The sequence below is a fragment of the Neolamprologus brichardi genome, chromosome 6 (genome assembly GCF_056152115.1).
Source record: "Neolamprologus brichardi isolate AB-2024 chromosome 6, ASM5615211v1, whole genome shotgun sequence".
NCBI lineage: Eukaryota > Metazoa > Chordata > Actinopteri > Cichliformes > Cichlidae > Neolamprologus > Neolamprologus brichardi.
Window position 1 is genome coordinate 13095854 of NC_142109.1, and position 21914 is coordinate 13117767.

A 21914-nucleotide genomic window follows, 5' to 3' on the forward strand; every position below is an offset into this window, starting at 1 on the left:
ACGAATGGCAACAAATACAGCTTCCTGGAGCTCGTGGAGATCGAGGCTCGTGGAGATTCAAACGTTAAGTTTTAAGTCACCAACAGTCCGAAAACCTCGAAGACATGAACATAGGACAATGTTAAAGTGCGAAATCAATCTTTCATCTCTCTTAATCGGCAAATAACCCAATCTTCCACTCTCACTATAATCAAAAACATCACTGTCAGACCACTGGACTCTGCTATTACCATAAACATGCCTTTACCCCCTTGACAAACTGCAGGAAAAACCTAACTTTTTTTTTTGATCCATGCATTTTGTATGCCCTTTTACTACATAATTAAGCTTCCATAAGCAAGAAAAGATGCACCTTTTTCCTGCATTATCCCCTTAGTCACAGTGACATCTAGTGAGCATAAGCCAGAAGTGACAATAATGAACAATTGGTGAAAAGGCTTATATTTAGAAACACACAGTTTCCCCAGAATAACACATACAGGTGTTAACTGCTTGGAGAAAATACACCGAAACATAAGTTCACAGGTCTAAAGAGGTGAATCTGAAGTGAGATGTTCGCTCACAGTCGGCAACAGGTGTCACTCTGCTGTGTTGTTCACAGCTTTAGGTTTATGGGGAACAAACAGAGTTTTGTGGCAGCAGGTCTGCAAAGAGAGTCGCCTCTGAAGCAACAGAGCAACAACGTTTCTTCTCGTTTACGGCGTTTGAGCAACGCCGCTATCTCAAGTAATGTGGTCAGAGTTTTGGTTGATCCTCTTTTTTCTGTACAGGCATGCAATGCTCTGAAGCATTAAGAAAGAACCGCTGCATATGAAAGCACAACCTTTAGACAGGAGGCATATAAATACGGATATTTTATATTTATCTCTGTTTGGCTTTTCCAGCTGCTGCTGCCATCCAACAGACTTACAATGCCATCAAGTTTCTTCTTTATGCTGGGTAAGACTGTTTATATTATATTATACATATATATGTGTGTGTGTGAGTGTGTGTGAATGAGAATGGGGTGTGTCCCTCAATAGAAATTCTTCCATCTGGGTTCAGATCGTAATTTTTACAATGTGAATTTAATAAAATCACATAATCTGACAGAACATTGTTTTTGCAGATTTAATGTGAGAGTGTTGTATGTTGCACTTAAACCACTGTGTGCATAAAAAGGTTCTCAGGCACGCTGCCTTAACACACAGGAAGATTCAGTTCAATAAGGCTGCACATGTTTTATATAAGGGGAACTAGGTCTTATATCCTGCTGTAGTGCTTTTGTGCACGATTTCACATATGGCTGTAGAAATGTGTAGAAATGAAAGCTTTTGTAACATCTGGGAAGAAATTTCCCGAGTTGTTAAAGCATTGTATTAAAGTTATTTTTCTTGCTATATATATGTCGTATTTTTTTAAGATTATGAGCTGAAAGTGGACGTTTTATAGGTGTGTATTGTACTACCTGTGAGTTTCATACTGTGTTAAATGATAAGGCACTCTGAAACAGTGGGTCTAATGCGTGTTGGGTAAAAGGAACTGGGGAAAGACAAAAGGAAATGCATAGAAAGGCCAAAAAAGGTATGCTGAAACTGAATTTAATGATAAGGTGATCAGGTTTGATATATTGTTTTGACCTATTAGAACATTATATTTATTTTTTGTGTAGGTTTGTTTGTGGGGACCGCCATAGCAAAAAAGGACGGGACAGATCGTAACACCTCCATCACCAACACCACCACCTTCATCACCAACACCACCACCTTCATCACCCACACCAGCACAATGAGCACGACCATCGATGATCGAACTACCATCAAGACAAGCAACTCAAGAACTGAAATGAACGTCAGCACTAAATCTTCAACAGATAAGCCTTCTGGTGAGAGCTATTATCCCACTCCTTTTACAATAAAGCCTATACTGTAAAGCAGTTCTTTCAGAGATTTTAACCCTTGTAAATGGTCCAAACTTCACAGTTTCTTCTTTTTCTTAACATAAAAAAAATGTTTTGATTGTTTTGTTGTAGGAAACAGCACAATAAGTGTTGCTACTAGAGGTAGAGCAAAGCCCAGCAGTCAGACTGTCACTGAAACTAAAAGGACCACAAAGCCTCAAACCACACCTGCACCGGGTGGTTCTGTGACATCTCAAACCACAAAAGGCACATTCCCGAAGAGTAAGCTGGGACTGATTTCTTACATTACCAAAATCAGCATGATTATTCATAGCTCTCTGCATGCCAACAACTGTGTTGATTGTAATAAACCCTTCATCTGCAGATCAAACAGATGAAACAGTTGTTGCAACAATCCAATTGAAAAGGTTCGCACGATTTTGCAGTTCTCCTCATTTCGACGGGATTAGCTCACAGCCTCGTCATGCAGCCGTTTTTAGTGGAAAACCTCAGATAAACCCTGGCGTGCTTGCATCGAGGCACGTTTTGCAGCTAAACATCCAGATATTTTCTGCAGGAATAAAACAAGAGTGATGGAGGCAAACATGAGGTCCAGAGGCCAGAATTGGCCGAGCAAAGACTCGAATTTGGTTCACTGGACATCTTTGTGGCCCTTGATCTTAAATGAGTTTCCCTGAGCTAGAGGAAAGAGTTGCTTGAAATTGCCTGAAACAAAAGTGCAAATGAATATGAATATCCTTAACGTCAGCTGTGGGTGTTTTTCGATTGGATTGTGGATAGACTAACGTTTTATGACAACTCGTTGGCAGGTTTTTTATTTCATTCAAGCGTCTTGTATATCTCACAGGTTCCACGTCCAGTCCAAAGACAGCTGGCTCTGACAAAACTGGTGAGTTAAACATATGTCAGCATGTCTGTGCCTCACAGAGGCTAGAACTTTTCTGTCAGATCTAGTGTGTAAATCTACAGTCACATGCCACTTCATTAAGTCCACCTGTTCTTCTGCTCATCGATGCAAATATCTGCTCAGCCAATCACATGACAGCAACTCAACTTTAGGCATGTGCATGAACAAGAGAGCGTCAGAATGGGAAGAACGTTTTATTTAAGTAACTTTAAATGTCACGTGATTGTTGGGGCAGGACTGAGTATTTGGGACAACTGCTGATCTGGTGGGATTTTCCCACAGAAAATATCTAGTGAGCGGCAGTACTCTGGGAGAAATGTCTTGTTGATGCCAGGCGCCAGAGGATAATAGATTGACTGCAGGGAAAAGCAACTCAAACTATCAGTTTGTACTCGACACAAGGTGTTCAGAAGAGCGTCTCTAAATGCACAACACATTGAACCTTGAAGCAGAAGGGCAACGGCAGCGGGACGCCCCATCAGGTGCCACTCCTGTTGTATAAGAATAAGGAAGTGAAGTTACAGTTTGCAACAAAACTCTAAAACTGAATTTGAAAAATGCTACCTGTTCTGTGGCGTTCTGGTGGTAGGGTCAGCAATATGCTGTAAAAGCATAGATCCGTCCTGCTTTGTATAAATGTCAGAATGGACCAGAAACGTCTGAGGAATGTTCTCAGCACCCTGTTGAATCTATGCCTCGGAGAATCAAGGCATCACTGATTGCATAGTGTAACTAATGAAGTGTCCTGTGAGTGTAGGTCTTTACTTGGAGGTCTGTGGGTCACAGTGCATAGCCACCGTGTTGGCAGATGTGCTTCACTCTAAACATGAATTGTATTTCCTCCTTCAGGTATCATCATTCTAGTCATTCTCATCCTCGTGGTTGTGGCATTTTTACTTGCCTGTTACGTGACACAGAAAAGAAGAAGAGTAAGTAAAGAAGCTCTACATTCAATACCCAACAAAGAATGGTTTGACTGGGTTTCATACTGTTTGCTAAACATGTACCTACAGACAGCGATTTATTCATAAAGACTGGGAGTGTGCGGGGAACTGAAACCCTTGTTTGGTCCAAAGATTTTTTCAAAATGTGTGGTATCAAGGTCATATAACTGCAGCTTTTGTTGCTCAGTTTAAGCCAGGGATCAGTGTTGCATGTAAAGAAAAACATTTAAATAAAGGTGCTAATGCGTTCCCCTGTGTTCTGGATCTCCTCAGCGCTACTCGGTTGATTTTTCCTCCAGACAAGATGAAGTCAACATCCCTCTCAGCACCGTGGAGCCTGTTGATACCGCACCTCAAAATGGTCAGTTATTGGCTGGAGACAGCGTATCGCCTTAAATATAACATTGTTTTGTTTTTTGAACCAGGTTCCTCCATCTGAATAAATAAATATTTTTCCTGTCTGAATATTTTTCAGGTCTGAAAACCTTTGAAAGTACAGAAACTACTGCGAAAGAGCCAGAAGAACTGGAGGCAAAGCCAGGAGACGCAGATGAAGTTAAACCCGAAGCACAGGAGGAGCAGAAAGGTAAGAACAAACCTGTCTGGATCTTTTTCACAATATTTGACTTGTCACAATAGGAAACCCAGATTTTACTCATAACTTCAACAACAGTTTTCTGATATTGTACCAATAATTCACTTTGAATTTTTCACACCAGCGCCTTTCCTGCTATGATGTGTTAAAGAAAATGGTTTCCGCGTGTGTGAAACTCAGATAAACAGCATGTGTTTGGTGGATTAAAAATGGTGTGAGTGTATAACGGTGTTTGCCACTTCCTCTTTCTTAAGATGTGTTAAGAGAACAAAAAGGAAGTCCTGTTCGTGACACCGTTCCTCACACGTTACCGTAGCAACATCCACAGACGCTGTAAATATTGAAATCTTTATGTGTACATGACTCAGACGTTGACTTAACGGTTAACACGAAACTTAAAATATGAAATGAAGTCCGTTTGTTTAGAGGGAAAATCTGATGCAATACACACCAGTCTGACTCACACAGTTCTCCAGTATTTTGAAATGTGTGTGTGCACAGCTAACAAAGTTTTCTCGTTTAAAAAGAGCTCCCACAACAGATGCCCTGCAGTACTTTAGCCCACCACTTGATGGAAATGGGAGCTAAGTTAAGAAACAAGGAGTATGGTTAGTTTCCCTTTACAGCAGCTGATACCCAAGTAGATGCAAGATCTAATAAATAAATAAATCCTGAGGTTGTGGAAAGCTGTATCCCTAAGCCTTTGTGCAGGGAATCATGGAGATGAGCTTTTGCTCTTCTGTGACTTTTATATACAACAATGTTCCCTTTTTTTCATGTACTTGCTCATTAAAATGTTGTTGCTTTAATATTTTCGTTTCCTTGTAAATAAATAAAGATTGTCCGATCCTAGTATTCTCCTCGTGTGACATTGTGGCGTGTCTCTCTGCCTTCCCCAACAATGTCTTGTCCCAGTTGTTGTGAAAAGGGTCTGCTTTTTGTTTGTTTCCCCCTCTCGTGTGACAGTAAAAATGAAATTTTGCCATCTGCGTTTGGTACTAATGTTGTCTAATCTCTGTGACAAGAATCTGTAGCACCTACTAGAAATGTACACTCACTTGCAGACATTTGGGGAACTGCTATTGTTGGTTTTGTGGGCAAAAGAGGTGTCTGTGTCAAGACAGCAAGTTAGTTTCATTGTTTGTTTAATTTTTTTTTTATATCTACTATTTTAGGACTTGAAAAAATCATTTTAAATTTGAAGAAGGAAAAGTTGATTTGAGGGGGCAATAGTTGAATTCGGTGTGAGAGGAAACAAGCATATACGTCCTTTTCAGGCTTTGGAAATTGAAGCCTGCTAAACACGTCATTTCCATATAGGTAGTTTATGACATAGTACTGTGTAAAAAATCTTGTGCCCGTCGTTGCTTCTTCTGTATTTTACTGGAAACAGGCGCAGCAATTTAATGAAAAATCCACAATCATAAATGGAAATACAGCATATGAGGCAAAAAAGACCTCTTGAAAGCAAATTTTAAACAAACTAGACAAAGTTGCATTTTCTGAGAAAATGCAGTGTGAATGCCGTGTAGTGGAATCTGAAAACAGCAGAAGAAGGAGAGCTATCTGTTGAAAACACTGTGTGGAAGCTGGACTCTGCTGAAAACTGCTTTATTTGAAAGACTACACTGAAGAGTGTCAAGAAAGCAGATTACATGTAAGCAGGGAAGATGTGCAGCATCTGTGACATGTACTCGAACCCTTGCCACCAGAGCTCACGGCAGCTGCGCATCCCACTGCGCCAAACCAGTTCTGGTCTCAAACATAGATGTGATGAGAGAGAAAAAATGTGCACTGTGCAGAAGGGAAAAAAAAGAGGTGAAAATGCTGAAAACTGTGCCGATAAGAGCAGAAGAGGATGAAAATTGTGCTAAGAAGAGGTGAAAAAGCTGAAAATTGTACTGAAAAGAGGTGAATCAGCAGACTTTCTGCTGAAAAGAGGAAAAGAAGCTGAAGTTTGTGCTAAAAACAGCTTAAAAGCTGGAATTTGTGCTGAAAAGAGTTTAAACAGTGGAAGTGTTAACTGAAAAAAATGTTGCCATAAGCGGGATTCAAACCCGGGCCTCCTGGTCTGAGAACGGCTGCCCCTCTCATGGCTCAGTCTGGCAAGCAAAACTAGTGATCACACTGATAATGTGGTCCCTGTTAGCAAAATGGGCCAAAAAATGGCATAAAAAGCTGAATATCTGTGAGGCATTCACACAATGAGGTGTAACTCAAGATCAGCCTATTTTCTTGCATGTCAGATAGAGTGGTGTATAATCTTGTGCAGAGCGGTGCACAGACACAGAATCTAACACAGACCCTGAGTAGCAGAAAATTATGACTGCGCCTCACAATGACAGGCATCTTAAAGCCACACATTGAGATAAGCACATTGTTGTGACTTTTGCAAACTGCGTGTTGTGCAAAAGGGGTATGGGCTGACGTTTTTAGGAGACTTTTCACTTGTCTTGTCTTGCTGACCACTGAGAGAGCTTTGCACTCCCAGCAATATTACATACTGATTCAAATGGTGCATTTGTTACAGTTTATTTTGGTTGGGTTTAATATTTTTCTTCAGGATCAAAATTGCTGTACAGCTATTTTATATAGAAAGATTTAACTAATGACACAAAAGCTGACTCTTATCACTCATTATGATCTTTTATCAGGACCGAGTACTCCTCTGGCCAGTGAGTTGGACCAATCACAAATACTTCTCTTTTTTCTCTGTACAGTGGCCATTTTTAAACAGAAAACTGTGTTTTAACCGTGGATACATCTCAAATATACAGATCAAATAACGCTCACACAGAAAGCCAGAAATAAGCAATAGTTACTCATGTGTTGTCGGTGTGTTTAAGCATCAAATGAAAGCAGGCAAGATTTACTCACAATTGACAGCAAAGGAAAGCAGCTGTCCTGGCTCTCTCTGAAATGAACCAATCAAAGGTCAGTTTGATGGCAAGTTACTCTGCACAGCCCTTGACCTGAAAGGCAGCATGTAAAAAAACTGCCATCAGTCTAGAAACGCACAATAATTTGCTCAAATGTCGGTATAATAGCTTGGTATATCTACAGGAAGTGTTTGAGGTGCTTTTTTCAGCCATCCCACTGAAAAATCGAACACATGTGCTTCTATTTTTCAGCATTTAGAATCATATGTGTTTCCTTTTTTTTAATGTAAATATATAAATAGTGATTGTACTGTACTGTGAGTAAGTCAATACTGTGCTTGAATGGAAACACAAATCCAAGCTGCGGTTAACCGGCTGCTTTTGCTGCACTCAAAGAAATATTTATGCCCAAAATCCTACGTAAATGTCCCGTGTAACTTTGTAACAGAACTACAATGCCAAATGGAATCTGGTCAAATGAAACCTAGTTGACTGGTATACATGTCAGCTAGGTTTCACATTTCACTGTGTTATTACATCTTCCAACAAACCGATGCATTCTCATAAACTTATAATAAATCTATTAAAAATACATAGCAGTGGATTTGTGGTTTGTGGAAGCTGCCCCACCATATTTGAATTCAGCGGCCAGGAATGACTCCTCGCTTCTGACTAATGGCATTTTATATTTGTGGCTAAAAACCGGCCACATATGTAGTAAGTTGTGCCTCAAACTTTAAACTCAAGATATTAAGCACAATAACTATGGTTTATCATTAACAGCGGGGTCTTTTGATCTTTTTCCTTCTCACCTAAAATCTCATCTACTGAACTGAAGTCAGGGCTCTAACACAAATGCTAATTAATTACAGATATTATTGCAAGTACTTATTCTCAGTAGATTAGACATGTAATCCTACTGTCTCCAGACAGCTGACAAGTTTGCTATATAAAAACACCAGCTGGCTATAGGCTAACATTATGTCAGTTAATATTAGGCTCTAAATCTCACCTTTCCTCTGATAAACAGTTTGATTACATACTCACGTCATATGAAATTTTATTTAATTAGTGGTGGAGTCCAGCAATTTTAGACCCACTTCAAAGGTTTCACTAATGCTGGCAAACAGCAGGTAACACAAGCTAACAACAGCTAACAGAGGCTAACAGTAGCTAAAACAGTAGCACTTACCAACAGCTCAGAATATCCCCAGCAACAATTCAACTCAGTATGGCTGTCATGGTCAAAAATGAGCTTCTCTGATTCACATTGCACTCCTTTCACATATTTTAGAGTCCTTTTCCAGAGTGAATAAAGTTTCTCACCCAACATTGACAGCTGAGGTAAACAGTAGACCGACAGCCTTCCACAGTAGGAAAAAACTGAGTTATAAAATTGTTTTTTTTGTTTTGTTTTTATCGGAGAACTCTGGTAATGAGTGGCTCTGATTAAGAAACAGTATACTGTACATGTGCAGCTTTTCAATTACAAGGTACTCCTCACTTTATACTATATTTTACTCTTAAGGCAAAGGCTTATGGTGAGCTGTATGTGGGGCTGAACAGAAATGAGAAAAAGGCTTGTAAAGATCATCTAGGCAGAGCTCAAACTGCAAAGGATGTGCAGCATATTAGGGTGGTTAAGGATAGACATTGAACTCTTATAAAAAGTGAAGAGAGTATGTTGAGAAAGAGTACTTTGAGGAGCTGATAATTAAGGGAAATGAGAGAAAAAGGACGACGGATAGAGGACAGTGAATCAGGAAGTGCAGAGGACTTGCAGAGGAGTGGAAGAGGCAGCTGGTCCAGATGGAGGGTATGAAGATTGGAGGGAGAGATCATGCCTGAGGAATGGAGAATGGATGTGCAGAGCTGCGTCACTACAGAAGATAAAACTGAAGAATCATACCATGAAGCTAGTTGTTGAAGCTAGGGTTAAGAAGAGAGGTGATGATCAGTGAGCAGCAGTATGGTTTCATGTCAAGAACGAGCTCTACAGACGTGATGTTTGCTTTGAGAGTGGTGATGAAGAAGTACTGAGAACGTTAGACCTGTTGTTTGCAAATAGATGTGTTGCCCCCTGGTGGCAGTTGAAAAAAAAAAGCAAAGAGTGCGCATTGGCTTCATGTTTAAAACCCAAATGAAATAGTAGTTAGAGGCTGATTCATGCAAGGAATCCACCTGTGAAGAATAGTTTAGCAAAGGCTCGAATAACGACTGACCAGCCAGCTTAGTCATTCCACAATTACGTCTTGAAGAACAGCCATCTTCCTCTTTCCTTAATCTCTCCTTTCCCTCTCCCTAAGACTGGGTCAGATAATAATGGGGCCGCCCTACTTTCCCACAGCCTCCAACAGCTGCATGGCTGTGGCTCATTAGGAAGTGATCACTAATCAGCTGCCTCATTACCAACATGGTGGCCCCCTCAAATGCTTTTGCCCAAGAAATATCATGCCTGAGGACAAACTACTTCAGGCTGTTTAAGTGGAAATGCTGTGATTATGGGGCACCTAAATAATTCAAACAGCGGTTCTGCAATGTCATCTAGATTTAAAGGAAAAAATGAAGAAATGTTTCAAGAATTTCACACAATTAACTTATTGCAAAAGTTTAACATACTGTCGAAAAGGTATGACACAAATACAGGGGCACTCCAGTATTTTCAAACTCAGTCCGTGTGTTTATTCTGCTTATCCACATTGTTTCAATTTACATTTATTTTAATCACTGTTTTTTATCTTGAGAACCACAAAAAACAGCTGTGCTTTCTGCTTTTATTGTCCTTTACAGCTGAGACTGATAAATCTGTTGCTGATCCCAGCACTGAGTCTGCAACTCCAGCTCCTGCTCCCGCTCCAGACAGCTCTGAGGACAAGCCCAAAGCGGACGTAGCTGAGCCACAGTCCACTGTGGAAGTCAAAACTGATGATGAGGCCGCTGTCTCCAACAAGACTTCAGTGGAGTCCCTGAAGGAGACAAATGAGAACAACAGCAACAACGCTGGCTTCATTCAGACGAGAAGTTGGTATTTAGATCATTTGTTCCGTCTAAACATTCATCACAGGTCCTTCACCTTCGGAAATCCTAAAATACAGTTTACGGAAACGCCCGTATAGTACACTGAGTATAATGCAGGCCTTCAAACACTCAGGACTCATGGATTTGTCTTAACAAATCCCAAACTCGCTCGCGAACTCACTGTTCTGCTATATGGGGTAAACGTTCAGCTCTTCCGCGTTCATATCCGAGTTACAACAAAATGCAACATTTCAACACACAGCCATCTAACAGAGCAACAACAAAAGCAGAACTTTCGTGCATATTGTGAATTCCTTCCTCTATTTACCCTGAAAATCTAGATTACTGTGCAACATTGGAAGGTAGATTAAGACTTTTTCTTTCAGCCTGACATGTGTACACAGTTCTTAGTCAGTGTAATTGTGTAAGGGATCTTCTCTAAAATGAGTGTGAAAGAATGCCCCTTCTAGTGGTTGGATAGTGTAAGTAATAGGGAATAACAGCATGTGTAGGTGTGATCTTTGCGATCAGCTGAACTCGAATCAAACTGATCTTCTAAAAATTGTCTTTTTGTGATAAATGTATTTAAGCAAAATAACTTAAAGAGTCCTGTGACAGACTAGAGGTGTGTCCAGGGTGTACCCCACTTCTTACTCTGTGGCATCTGGGATAGGCTCCCCCACTGTCAGAGTAAACCAGGAAACGCAGGACAAGCACGGCGACCGAGAACTAACCAGGAGACACGGCTGAGAGGGAAGACAGATGACTAAACATAGAAAGAATAAACCCTACACTAGAGATGTGACACACTAAACATGGAAGGCAAAGGGACAAAACCTAAGAACCAGGAATCCCAAAGACACAGACATGACACTGACTGAGGAACATGGAGCATAGGAGGCGCACAGAAGCAGAAACCAAGAGACTAGAAATCATAAATAATGAAATCAATGACTATAAATAACACAAAACCCTCTGTCAACGATCATGACACCATTCAAATTTGGCTTAAGTCCATCAAGGTCTTCAGTGTCAACTTCATTATTAATTTATTGGTTGGAAAAGGACAAAAAGTTGTGTGTATAGTCAACTTAAATTACTGGAAAAAGATTAAAAATATCAAGAATGATTGATCGGTAAAGAGATAATAATGCTATAACATATAACATATAACATAATAATATTTGTATTGGCACCCTATGGGCATACAGGCAATGATATGGATATGTGGATTTTTAATATCACGTTACTTCGGACCTCTAACCTGTTCTTCAAGGTCAAATAAGGTCAAACTTTCACAAAATGTCTTTAAACAGTTAAGAAATGACGCCGGCATACCCAGAAGAAAAAATGTTTAGATTTTATTTAGATAATATCTCTTAAATTTGTGTTTTAAAGTGACACGTTGCTGTTTTTTTCCCCAAAATTGTTATTTTTTTTATATCTTCTGGACATCAGGTCTTGTTTGATCACATAATGGCTTAGTGGGGCAGAGAAATATTTTGTACATAACTGTGGAAGTGGACTCTAACCTCTGAGAAGCGCACCTGACAGTGATGGGTTGTCAGTTTAAGTATTTTTCAGTTTAAATACTGCAGCATTGTCCTGTTTTCATGTTTCATTAAAAAAAAAAATCAACCCAGTTTCAGTATGGTATTAATGCTACTTTCAGTTCAGTGATGAGCACCACCCCCTTGTTTGTGAGCTCTGACTTTATTTTTCTAAAACCTGGTTGCCTGTTTTCTGTTCAATGTAATGAGAGGAAGTCCTTTGTGGTGAAACTGAATTGACAAAGACAGAAAACCTACAGTTTAATGCACTTTTAGCATAGATATTAATAAATTCATAAATCCACAGGATAAAAGACGAAATCAAACTCTAAGCTGGTGTGTATTTCCCACCAAAACTTCAGAGCCCTACATTAAACAGTTCTTATTATTACAGACAGTCAGTGCCAGCTTAGACTCCTCAAAAGCTAATATGTCGACTGAGCACTCACCTTCCTGCTCTGATGTCTGGCCCTCCTCCACCTTCTTCTCTGACAGACTGACTCCTCGTCCACAGTTCTGAGTAAAATCCTTTCTGCCTCATCCTGCCCTCTGCTTCCTCATGGTTAAAAATGTGAGCTAATAAGTCCTACTATCCACTACAAAGGACACTGAATACAAGTTTCACTTTGGATGGGGTAAAATTACTGTGCGTTTCTGAACTCTTACTAAAGTTAAGATCCTCAAATTGAAGAAATTTAAGTCTAAGCAATAGAAGTATCACTTAACCTTCCTTGTGGACATAAAATATGGAAGCCCAGGATGTCATATAGGTTGCATAAAAGGTGCTTGGTGTAGCGGTCTCAGTCTCATATCCCCCGACAGAGGACAAAAATTAATAGCGGGGTCTTACGAGGACATGGGGATTCTAAAGATCACATCTGCCTTACTTTTAAGCTGATCCCCAAATTTGTTACACCTTTAAAGAGAGTGTTGCCAGCCAGTTAGGTATATACTGTATTATTATGTTACATATTAAGCTCACGTTATTCATGTCCACTTATTTACTTAATCCATATCTACTCCTCTTCTACATAATGTTTGTGTAATCACAGTAAACATCTGTTACGTCGCTCTTATCTGATTTTTGCTGCACTGCAAACTTCTTAAAGCGCATTTAAACAGAAAGGCGAAAACAAAATGAATATGTACTAAATACAGTGTTATTCCCTTAAAAGTAAATGCTCCCGAGAGAGTGAGTTGCCACTGCAGAGGTGTGCGCTTCTTGTTTTATCCTTGATTTGACTTCTCCTTTAGTTTTGACCGTCAAGCAAGTGGTTTTTGACATGATACTGTGCATCCACAACGCACCCACAGCTACACCCTGTTTCTGTTTCTTTTGAATAGATTTGATCTTCTGGGAAGTTCCTCTCGACTGTCCGGTGGGAGATATTGTGGCAGCCTGGTAACCGTGCTGTTCCTCAGAAACTTGGTAAGACTACATAACACTACAAGACAAATGCTGTGCTGCAGCTGCTCCACCGCTCAGCCAGCTTAGGTGTTAATAAAAGGACAACTCCCGCCACCAGCTGAAAGTCAACCACATACGACCAGCGAGCGTGCAGTGTTACAGCTTCCTGTCCTGAAGTAACTTATTAAAAATAGAAATACCATAACCATAAAATCTAAATTTGTTTAATGTCCAAGTCCTGAAATTGTAAATCATCTTGACAGCCTGACATCCAGCGGCTTATAAATACTCATGATGGGAAACTGCAACCAAAACCGAGCATGAGTGAAACATGAATTAGTATTACATACATGAGTTAGTTAAGTTAATTGTTGGATCAAAGTCAGTTTTGCAAGCTGCTGACTGGATCGCCATCATTTCCACAATTAGGCAATAACAGAGAGACACACCCAAGCCAAACACTTCTATCAAAATGCGCTTCTGCAAACTCTGAGTCATGCTTGACATCACTCCTTTATTCATCTGACGTCTCCCGCTCTGTCTTTCGCTGATGGATGACATCCTTCTCTCACACGAGTAGTAACACGGATCCTCTCGGTCTAATCATCACATGCTTTGGATGTAAGGCCCACATCTGCACCTGCAGTCCACCCTCTCTTCCTATCAGCTCAAAAACGCTCCGGGCTGCAGCCAGAGGCCTGAGGAATTCACACTGCTCTTAACAGCTGATGATAAGCTCACATCTGAGAGGCTAACTGCTCGGGAGCTCGGCGTTGTCAGTCACGGATCATTTCCGCTCTCACAGAAACAGCAGCTTCAGAAATGCCGGGAATGTCCATTTCTGCAAAGGCAATCGCTTCTAGTTCTGTCTCTGATACTTGCTCACATGTTTAGTGGGTCTTTAAGATAAGAAAAATGAAGGCAATCAGCATGACTGTGAAATCAGCTATGCATTTACACAATTTTACAGTTAACTCTTTGATCATTGGCATCCAAACCTCTGTTTCAAAACGTGCTTATTGTGCTCTTCGTAGGAAAGGTGCAGGTTTTCCCATTATCAATGATGAATGGGGCTGAGACTGCTTTCATTTTGCTAACAGCAGCTGTGATTTTTCTACAGTGTCACGTCAAAGTACATTCTGTGACAAATCTTTTCTTCAGTAGTTGGCAGGCAGCTCTGTTTGTGGATTTAGACTCTGTGGTGGCAAATAGTTTTCCTTTTCCTGTAACTGAAGTTCATTTTTTATATGCCTGGCTATTTTGGACCAATGAAATGCTGCTCTAATTATATTGCCGAAGGCATGAGTGGGCAATTCATTTTCCTAAGGAGTCACATGAGAAACTGGGACTGTTGCGGAAAGCTGCGTAATAACAATAATAATGTCAATAACAATATTAATAGCAAAATGACATAAAACATATAACTAGACACATACTAATACTGAATTCAGTTCAGCGGTGCGGACCTCCACAACAGTCCCAGTTTCATATGTGTGAAAATTTACATGCAAGCTCTCTAACTCTGCATAATACACCAAGCATATAAATGCAATCAGTTTGATGCCGTGTGTGTTCATTAGTCTGAGAGGCTTAGCTGGATGTGATCTAGTGTTCTGAAATCAGCATTATTTTAGGCTTCAGAGTGAGTAATGAGCATGTTTAACAAAGCACTTACTAAAGCGCTTACGGAGCCTAAAACTCACAGAACCACTTTAGCGTGTGCCATCCATAGCACCTTACTTTATTTAAAGTGCAATGGAACAATGTAACTGTCTCTAGAAATATGTAAATTCTGCATAACAGGAAAGCCAAATATGACTATGTTTTATAGACAAAGTTTGCTTTTATAAGTTACCCTGAAATGATTCATTTACAATAAGCATGACATACAACATATAAACATTGTTTTCTATCTTAGTCATGTCATGAAGTAATTATTATTCTTTTTAATTCATGGTCCAAATGGATGGCATAGATCAAACAGCTAGCTAGAGCACATGTACATGTGTTTGTGCAGAGGTGCCAAAGACTGCGGTTCATGGAATGGTCAGTCTTAGACACATGTTAAAATACCCACCTGTACAGTAGAAGTGTACATGAAAATCATTAAAAAAAAAAAACCCTTTGGTTACTAATTTTCCCTCTTCTTACTCACCTGTTAAAACTGCCTAATCTGCACACGAGTGACAGGTCGATGTTGCCAGCTGCTTGCGAGGCTTGATCTTTAATTCTCTAAGTTTTGAAGTTTGGAGGATTTTTATGCAGTTATTTGCCAAATAATATCACTTGCTGTGTTTTTAGTATTACTAGCAGTCAATATAGTTAGGCACAAAGGTGGCAGACATCAAAAGTTTCTCATCCAGAATGCTCTGTTTTATTTTTTTTCATAAATCCAAAAAGTACTTAGCTGTAACCCAGCGCGTTTTAAAGGTGTACTTGAAGAGAGATGAAGGGCTTCTAAGAAAGCAACTACATTTTTATACCTAGCAAGTTGAGAGTGAGACACGATGTCTCAGATGCCAAAAGACACCCTGTGTGAATCTCTTAGCTGGCCTGGGAATGAGAACAGGCAGTCTGGAGAACCATCAGAAAAAAGAAAAGTGAAGACTGCACTGATCCCCACCTGGTTTGGGAAGTGATGAGCAAGGTGAAGTTTAAAGGCTGGAGGGGAAGATAATGGACATGAGCTGGCAGGTCATAAACTAAACCAGCATAATTAGACCTGAGACTTTGCTGTGTTATTTTCCAGTCAGAGCAAAGCTTTCATGTCTGATGGTTAATGTTGGTGGAAACTGCCGGTACCGCCTGGGAAGAATATTTCACGGTGAGGAAGAGGCAGAAGTGAAAGAAGGATAGACTCAGATTTTACTCTTTGAGACAAGCAAAGCTAGTAGTTAGTGGGAAGCAGCAGAGGCACTTACTGGAAAGGTGGTGGTTTAGAAACAGGTCATAAGAGATGAAGAGAGATGAAGATCTGTGGCTGAAGATGGTGGTTTGCCATTCCTGAGCTTTTGTGTGTGGAACACAAAGTAACACAAACAGTACAGAAGAAAATAAAATATTAATACAACCTTTTTTCTGTTTTTTTAGAAGCTGTTTCTATTTTCTTACAATTTTCTTGGCAGACATAAACATAAATTTGTGGCGGGCTGGATGACAATAGCGCAGTGCTGAACACAGGGTCTTTATCTCAGTAATAACAGTGAAGGAAAGCTTCCTGCTCGTGAGGTTTGATGTGGTTCAATCTGGCAGGTCGGCCGTTACACCTGGGAAGCTTTGCAGAAGGGAGGGACTGCTGGAAAACACCGACAAGCCCTTCACGCTGCGAGAAGAAACAGCTGGCGGAGGCTGGATCAGCCCCTTTTTCCCCACACGTTGTGCTGCTAAGCACCAAGTTTTTGCTAAAACTTTTCAACTGCAAAGGCACAAGACAGCAATTACACCTGTGTTATTTGCACTGCGTTTGCAGAATGATCCTGTGCATGCAGCTTTGAGAGAATGGTGGAGTGAACAGTTTTACTGCAATGATTTATTATGAGTGAAGTTTCAGGAGCATTGAGTTTATGCGATTTAAGAAGGCATGTTTAAAGTATCTTGTGGTAAAATACATTCATTGTCTAAATGTCTGTAAGGGTTGATCGTATCTGCATGACATAATGGATTAAAATAGCAGTAAATGAGCATTAGTGGATGGATGGATTGATCACAGAGCAGGGGATTTTCTTTTTGTTTAATTATAGTCTTGCTAAATCATAAGTAAATGGTCATCTATATCAAAGTCTCTCAGTATTGCCAAAATATTCTTAAATTAATTACTATATCAGATTTACATTACTGTGCAAAAGTTTTGAATCACTCCTCATTTCTTTATATTTTGCTCGGAAAATGGGAAATAGTCACAGTGAGTTATTGGAACGTGTGCAAAAATGGATGGAAATACAGTATTTTAAGGGAAAAACAGAGTTTGTACAATTGTAGCAATTTTTATTCTTCGACACAGCCTGAACTCTCTCAGGTGATCTTTCTTCTAATTTATTTAAGTTGTCTTCAGGAATTGTTCTCCAGGCTTCTTGAAGGACATTCAAAGCTCTTCTTTGGATGTTGGCTGATTTTTGTTCTGTTCTCTGTCGAGATGATCCCACACTGCTTAAATCATGTTGAGGTGCCGGGTCTGGGAAGGGCAATCCAGACTGTGTGTTTTTCCATCCAGGTATGCTTTTACTGCATTGGCAGTGTTTGGGATCATTGTCTTGCTGAAAAATAAAGCCACTGCCAGTCAGATGCTTTCAACATGGTATTACATGGTGGATTAAAATCTGATGACACATTTCTTTGTTCATATTTCCATAAATTTTGAAAGATCCCCAACACCACTGGTTCAAATACAGCCCCAAACAATGAGCCAGCATCGTGTTTTACAGATGACTGTAGATACTCACTGTTGTACCTCTCTCCTGAGCTCATCCTTACTTACTGAACCAAAAACTTCACATTTGGATTCATCACTCCATCAGATCAGTTGCCACTGATTTTCAGTCTTGTGGGGAGGCTTTTTGGCACAACTCAGCTTTTTCTCCCAGTTCCCCTTCCTTAAGAATGGCTTCTTGACAGCTACCCATCCACTGGAACCATTTGTGATCAGGCTTTAATTAACAGTAAATGGATCAACTGAATAACAGCTGTGTCTCTCAGGTCCTGTGTCAGGTCTTTGCTCGATTTTTTCTTATCTCATAAGTTTGTTAGTTTTGGTCCATGATTTACTAGAATCGCCATTTCTCCTGGAGTATTGCTCAGAATTTAATCAAACTTCCAAACAATGATCACCAACTCACAGTTTTATTTTCAGATCGTCTTCATAAAATGATAGTTTGTAAGTTAGCGCATCCAATTTAGAAACAATCTGTAGAATGTGCTTCTAAAGTTAGGAATTGAACTCGTGTTTTTAGGGACATTAAAGGAAATGAGACTGTGCTTTAGTTAAATTCTTTACCTTGACCTGTGGCAGAGGTCAAGGTCAACAAATCATTGACTAACCATTCCAGGCATATACAAGTGACTGACTCTTCCTGATGAAATGTAAAGAGGATAAATCTGTCAGTAGTGTTTGGCCTTTGACCTTTGGAGATGACATTTTCACCTTTCAAATCTCTTAGAAAAATGTGCTCTAAACAAAACTGAGTGATGGGACATGTTTTTGTTTAGTGCGCTTGTTTCGAGTGAGCCTCTTTTGAGGTCATAATTTGATTTGATAAGAAGGTCATCCAGACTTTTTCAACCTGAAATCAGGGCAAAACTTTAAAGCATGACGTTGCAACACTTGCAGCAGATTAACACCATGTGCTGTGTTTCTATATGTAGAACTTTCTAAATTTACTTCATCATCGACCTTTAACAAAACCACAGAGTTTACTCTCTTTCTTTGGCTGCTTGACTTTAGAGGTTCTGGGTTTAAATCCTTCACAAAGGTCATAGGTCACATAGTCCTTATTACAGGGTACACAGTGACTGCAGAAGGGTAATGTGGCCTCAGTGTCAGAATTAACTGGCTCACATTCTTTGCCTGTCGCTGAGCAAGTCTCTGCAGAACTGTGTTCGCAGCAGCCGTTGCGATGAGTCGTCCAAAACACATTTTAATAATTCATCTAGTCACTCTACTCTAAGTGGAGCTGTATTTCTCCATCATACACCTATTTTTTACTAAATGATATTAAACTGGAATCCTGCTGCAGAAAATAAAAAAGCAACAATGAGAGTGAGTGCTCTATTAAGGTCAGGGCAGCTGCAGACACTACAGCCAAGTAGCTGCTCCTGTTATACTTTTCCTTGGAGGAGGCATGCAAAGCTGGTGGGAGTGCAGTCCACAGACAAACAGGCACACAGACGCCAATACAGAGCCTTGCATTGGCCCTTTGATAATGATATTAACATCGCACTGACCCAAGAGAACTTGTGCATACTCCCAGACATAGAAACTAAAAAATACTGGAAACGTCTTTATTTGTACTTTACCTTTGGCCTCAATCTTTTTATTTTAAGAGTTGTCAAATAATGCCTGACCTTAACCTTCACTATTTACACTTGAAGCATTTTACACAGTGTCACATTTTCTAGATTCTTCTTTTGTGCTTTGAAAGTGGAACCACAAACATTTAAAGGAACTAATTTAGGAGTTTAGGTATGTACCATGCCGCATTTCACTCAAAGGACAGGACAGTGGGGAAAGCACAGTGAAAACACTTTGTGGAGAAAGCAGAAATAATAGCTTAGAACTACTGTGAATTGAAGTATCCTTGGGCAAGATGCTGAACCCTGAGCTGCCTCCAATGCATTCATCAGAGTGGAAGTGAGAGTATGTATAAGGTAAAAGCGCTGTATGAATGTGTGTGATTGAGTGAATGACACGAGTACTAGCCTGTCACTAAATGCGGTGTCACAGTGGGTCCGTTTTTTGCAGTCTGTATCTGTATTGCCTTTACTCTGCCTAGTTACTAGTTTTTTAGCAATTTGATCAATGGCAGCTGAACATAGTTTATGAACTTGGCATGATTATTGATTCACAGACTTGTCCATGGGAGATTTTGTATATATGTAAAACATATGAGATCGTTAACTTGGATGTATATTAAAGAGTTTCGATTCATTTCACACTTCTTTCTGTGCTGTATTCAGCTGCTGTACATTACAGCTCAGCCTGCATAGATAAACCCTGTATACTAGTCCCCTGTTATGACCATCCCTGCCCATGTCCTTTTCAATATTGAGGAATGATGAGGATACTATATCACATTGCTCAGCAGTCACTTCTTCAAGCATAGCTGTTATGAATCTTGAATGATGTAAGCATCTTTAGACACAATCAATAGTGTAACTGCTGGGAGGCGGGGACAGTCACACTCAGACACGATACAGTTCAAATTTAGCTAATCTGAAAGTGGCCATGCTAGCCTCTGTCTAAGGCTATAATTAGGTTAAGACCTATATGGTGACTGTTAGCATGTTCACAGTGCCGATGTTGACATACCAATGCTCCAAAGGTCACGTTTGCGATATTCATTATCTTAGTTTAGCTTGTTGCCATGGTAACATATACTAACTGATGCAGAAAACAAAGGTGAGGGCATGTATTAAGTTTTCCTGGCATTTACAAACTAAAGCCTTCTACAAATGTTAAACATGACTGATCAAAGTTATTATGGCTAATTTAGACTAGCTGGACTTTCAGGGATTCCAAACCCTGCATTAAATTTCTACAGGTGCAAAGAAGTAGAAGTAGAAACCAACACTGTCAGCCTGTCTTACTGAATGGAGGAAAAATAGAGTGTTATCTGGACCAAATCTGATATCTGCTGATCTGTGGACCAAGAAAATTTACTCTAAAACAATGAAGGCAAGAGATGCGACCGTTTTCATGTCCAAAACTTAATGTAGCTGACCTACGATTCCCCCAGAAAACCTACAACATAATGCTTCCTCTCTGGTTGTCCTCTCCAGGCTGGTTTTTAAACATTCCTCTTCGGGCTTAGAGCAGTTGGCAGGGCTGCTGTGATCAGTAGGGCCTGCTGACAGATGGACATTCATCCACCTGCTGGTATCGCCTCCGGCATCAGCTTCACATTCCTCAGGCGGTGTCAAACTGTCAGAAACACACTGTGACTTTATTACATCTCTGTTTCTCATCAGTAACACACGGTTTAAAGTGAACTTGGGTCACATGACAGATCCTAAAAAGTCGAAACTTTGTTTTCCTTTTATGTTGTGAAGTGAGTCAAGCTTTTAGTTCTTCTATATCAAAGCATTCAAATGGAAAAACTAGACTCTTTTAAAATCTATGCAGACCTGCAGACTAAAATCTGCATATTACATTGACAGACACTAATGTTTAATTTATGTTGTTGTGGTTGTGTGCATTTGTGGAGGTATTTGCCTACAGAGAGCCTAAAAAAGGGGCTTTCAACTGCCACAAACATGCTCAGTCTGTAAAAAAACTTACTGCGTGTCGCTTGTGTATCTGTCAAATGCTGACATTTTGAGTGGGCCAGAACAGAAAAGGAAGCAAAGCTGAAAAGAAAACTCGAACACAGATTAAAAAAACATAAAAAAGACAGCATGAAAAGTATGTTATAATCAGTGTTGGGTAAGTTACTTTAAGTTAGTAACTTAGTTACATTACTAGTTACTTCTATCAAAAGTAACTCAGTTACTTCAAGTTACTCGTTACTTTCAAAGTAACCAGTTACTAGGGAAAGTAAATTTGGTTTTACTCAGAATTCTTTTGTTAATGTGTTGCTTCCATAACTTTGCCAGTCTTCTAGCTTACTTGCCACAAGTGCACTGTGCCACCTACCAATAGAAAGGAAAAGATAATGTGCACGAGAGAAATCCCACGCCTGGACCGTCGTTGACCGCCGCCATGATTCTAGCCTACGTCACAGCGTCATGTGCGCCTTTTACATCCAACACAAAAACTGCAGTCGTGGTGCTTTCAATTGTACTCAGAACTCGGAAATTCTGCCTTCTGAATAGGAAGATGTAGGTAACACCAGACTGCAGATGAGCTGCATACAGGGCTGGACTGGGACAAAAAAATCGGCCCGGGCATTTTGACTAGAGACCGGCTGCCATTATAGGAAAAATCATAAAGCCTTTGAATGAAAACAAACACTGTTGTGACAGTGATGTACACAGTTTTGATGGTATATGTATCAATCTCTCC

General features: G+C 40.0%; 1 protein-coding gene across 1 annotated transcript in view; it reads left to right on the top strand.

The window, feature by feature from the left end:
* Positions 1-890: 890 nt before the first annotated feature.
* The window catches only part of LOC102786570 (uncharacterized), a 29113-nt gene continuing 8089 nt past the window's right edge, over positions 891-21914 (top strand). Inside the window, exons 1-9 of the mRNA XM_087842507.1 lie at positions 891-939; positions 1652-1864; positions 2012-2161; positions 2748-2789; positions 3657-3736; positions 4025-4112; positions 4227-4337; positions 10016-10246; positions 13138-13222. Coding sequence (XP_087698633.1) covers positions 912-939; positions 1652-1864; positions 2012-2161; positions 2748-2789; positions 3657-3736; positions 4025-4112; positions 4227-4337; positions 10016-10246; positions 13138-13199 — 1005 coding nt within the window. The 5' untranslated portion in view covers positions 891-911 and the 3' untranslated portion in view covers positions 13200-13222. The remainder of the gene's footprint in view (positions 940-1651; positions 1865-2011; positions 2162-2747; positions 2790-3656; positions 3737-4024; positions 4113-4226; positions 4338-10015; positions 10247-13137; positions 13223-21914) is intronic.